Below are 314 nucleotides of genomic sequence, written 5' to 3'. Positions count from 1 at the left end.
CCCCGCCCGCTGCATCTTCCCATGGAGGGACCCACTCCGCCGCCGCCGCCGCCGCAGCCCCCGGAGCCGGCCCAAGATGGCGGCGGGACGGCCCCACTCTCCGGAAGTGACCCCTCCCGTCGCCAGCGGAAGGGGCGGGGCCTCAACCGCCGGAAGCGGTCGCGGAACCGGGCGAGGCGCCGCCGAGCCGGAAGTGACGCCTGGGAGGCGCTCCGGAAAGTGAGGGGGCGGGGCGAACGGGAAGGACGAGCCCCGCCCCTGGTCGGGAGGGGTCACGTGTGGGTCACGTGTGGGTCACGTGGTGGCCTGGGGCT

General features: G+C 76.1%; 2 protein-coding genes across 2 annotated transcripts in view; one reads left to right on the top strand and one right to left on the bottom strand.

Annotated features, from left to right (window-relative positions):
* The window catches only part of UBE2Q1 (ubiquitin-conjugating enzyme E2Q family member 1), an 8582-nt gene extending 8567 nt beyond the window's left edge, over window positions 1-15 (bottom strand). Inside the window, exon 1 of the mRNA XM_010564174.1 lies at window positions 11-15. Within this exon, the coding sequence (XP_010562476.1) occupies window positions 11-15 (5 nt within the window). The remainder of the gene's footprint in view (window positions 1-10) is intronic.
* Window positions 16-21: 6 nt separating this feature from the next.
* CHRNB2 (cholinergic receptor, nicotinic, beta 2 (neuronal)) overlaps window positions 22-314 on the top strand; it is a 4251-nt gene continuing 3958 nt past the window's right edge. The window contains exon 1 of the mRNA XM_010564173.1: window positions 22-219. Within this exon, the coding sequence (XP_010562475.1) occupies window positions 22-219 (198 nt within the window). The remainder of the gene's footprint in view (window positions 220-314) is intronic.

The sequence above is a fragment of the Haliaeetus leucocephalus genome, unplaced genomic scaffold (assembly GCF_000737465.1).
Source record: "Haliaeetus leucocephalus isolate CR32 unplaced genomic scaffold, Haliaeetus_leucocephalus-4.0 Scaffold175, whole genome shotgun sequence".
NCBI lineage: Eukaryota > Metazoa > Chordata > Aves > Accipitriformes > Accipitridae > Haliaeetus > Haliaeetus leucocephalus.
The sequence above is the reverse complement of the archived record's forward strand: the minus strand, read 5'-3'. Positions and strand labels throughout refer to the sequence as shown.